Source organism: Mesitornis unicolor, unplaced genomic scaffold (genome assembly GCF_000695765.1).
Source record: "Mesitornis unicolor isolate BGI_N332 unplaced genomic scaffold, ASM69576v1 scaffold11274, whole genome shotgun sequence".
Classification (NCBI taxonomy): Eukaryota; Metazoa; Chordata; class Aves; order Mesitornithiformes; family Mesitornithidae; genus Mesitornis; species Mesitornis unicolor.
The window spans coordinates 17,837-19,982 of record NW_010180794.1 but is presented as its reverse complement, the minus strand read 5'-3'; the positions used below and the strand labels follow the sequence as shown (position 1 = coordinate 19,982).

At 58.8% G+C, this 2,146-nt stretch overlaps 1 protein-coding gene across 3 annotated transcripts in view; it reads right to left on the bottom strand.

Moving 5' to 3' along the window:
- Positions 1-262: 262 nt before the first annotated feature.
- The window catches only part of FLOT2 (flotillin 2), an 11,627-nt gene continuing 9,743 nt past the window's right edge, over positions 263-2,146 (bottom strand). For all 3 annotated transcript variants that reach the window (XM_010183196.1, XM_010183197.1, XM_010183198.1), the window contains 6 exons: positions 1,981-2,094; positions 1,769-1,888; positions 1,145-1,359; positions 846-1,029; positions 549-698; positions 263-412 (listed from right to left, as the gene is read on the bottom strand). In XM_010183196.1, the coding sequence (XP_010181498.1) occupies positions 374-412; positions 549-698; positions 846-1,029; positions 1,145-1,359; positions 1,769-1,888; positions 1,981-2,094 (822 nt within the window). In that variant the 3' untranslated portion in view covers positions 263-373. The remainder of the gene's footprint in view (positions 413-548; positions 699-845; positions 1,030-1,144; positions 1,360-1,768; positions 1,889-1,980; positions 2,095-2,146) is intronic.

The following is a 2,146-nucleotide window of genomic DNA, read 5'->3' as shown; positions in this document are numbered from 1 at the left end:
CTGGCTGTTCCCTTCCTACAGCTCCGTGCTCTGCGTCCCACCAAGCCTCTGCTCTGGGCGCCCGAGGACAGAGAACAGCAAGGCACCGGGATGGCAACACCAGACAAGCTGCCAGTCCTAACCACGGATGGGATCCAAGCCCTGGCCTGATACAATATACAGTTAATTACAAAATAACCCCCCTCCCAGCCTTTGTAATAAAAAGAGCAGCTGATTGGACGTGCATCTTTCTGGCCCTACAAAATAAGGCACCAGAGCTTACAAACGAAACTCTGATTGTCTTTGATATAAAAGGAATTCCCACATGTTGAAGGCAGTTGATGTCTGAGTGCATAAGAGGGAGTGATCATCACTTGCTTTGGGTCGGCCAACCTCACGCCTGGGTGCCGGTGACTTTCTGGATCAGGGGGATCTGTAGGGGGTGAAGAAAGAAGCTGTCAGGGTTGGAGGAGGGAGAAAGAGGGGCTCTCAAGGAGGCTGGAAGTTTCTGGGCAAGTCCCTGTGCCCTGAGAGCCGCAGGAATGTCCAGCTGCGGGTGCTCAGCTCACCTTGGTGAGATCCACACCGGTGATGGCACGCACAGAGGCGGGGATCTCGGCCAGCAGCCGGTTCAGCTCGGACGTGGCACCGCTGCTCTCCCCGCTGAGAACAACGATCTCGTCCACTTTGGAGAGGGGAGCAGCCACTTTGGCAGCGATCTGGGGAGGCAGGGAGGGAGGACGGGATGAGCAGAGAGCCAAGAAGCTGCTCACCAAGCCCTAAACACCACACGGGACCTCTCGGTGCCCCCGGGAGACTTGGCCCAGCCTGGGCCCGGAGCAGGGGGAAAACTGTGCCCTCCTCACCTCAGGCAGCGCATCCAGCACCAGAGCCAGCTGAGCCGCTTCCCCGTACTGCTGGAGCGCTTCAGCCTTCAGCTTCATCCTCTCCGCCTCCGCCATCCCGATGGCCTCGATCACGAACGCCTCCGCTTCTCCAATCTTGCGGATCTTGTCTGCCTCCGCCTGAGCCAGGAGGACCTGCTTCACCCTGCCAAGGGAAACCCAGCCCTCCAGCAGCCCAGATCCCCGCAGGGTACCCAGCACCGCTTCCCAAATCTGCGTCTCGGCGCAGCACCCACTCCCACCCAGCCCCGCTCGCTCACTTCTCGCCCTCGGCGATCTGCTGGATACGGTAGGCTTCGGCCTCGGCCGGCCGCTTGACAGTGGCGATCAGCTCCTTCTCCATCCGGATGATCTCCTTCTCCTCCACATCAATCTGCTTCTTGCGCTGCACCACCTCGATCTCGATTTCCTCCTGGCGGATCTTCTGCTGCTCCCGGGCGCTCTGGAGCTCGTAGGCCAGCTGGGCCTCCGCCGTCTGCACACAGGACAGATGAGCAGAGGGGTTTTGGCCATCATCTCCCGTGCACAGTAAGGACCCTCGGCAGGCTCTGAAACCAGACGTGGCTCCTGCTCCCAAACCCCTACCCAGGGGTGACATCCCAACCAAAGGCTGTCCCTCCCTGTGCGCTCTTCCCACAGCACTCAAGCCCCACGAGCTCCAGGTTCAGCTTGGATGACCCTCCCCACCCTTTCTTCTCCTCCAAGTCCCATCTCACTGCTGCAAACAGGAGAGGAATCTGCAAGGAGCTCACACTGACACAGAAACCTGGGCTCTTCACCTCCAGCTCTCCTACACATGGAGGAAGAAGCTGGCAAGTCCCAGAGCTGCCAACACCATCACGACCCAGCCAGGGAACAGCAGTGGGCTGTCGGATACCCCTCACCTTAATGTTGACCTCCTCACTGAAGGCAGCTTTCTGCAGTTCAAAAGCCCGTCTGGAATCTGCTATTTTGGTATCCGCTATGAACTTGACGTCCAGCATTTCTTTCTTGCACTCTGCCTCCTGCAGAGAGGCAAGAGAGAGCAGAGCTCCAGGGTGTGCAGCTGCAGCAAAACAGGTTGCTCTGGGGAAGCCCAGAGCGTCTCCAGACTCACCCGAATGCCGGCATCGCGCTCGGCTTCTGCCACACCGATGTCTGCGTCCCTTTGCACAGCCGCAGTCTGAGTCTTCCCCAGGGAGCTCAGGTAATCCACTTTATCGTAGACATCCTGGAGAGGGGAAGATAAGTCACAACCACTTCAAACGAGTCACTCCACCGTG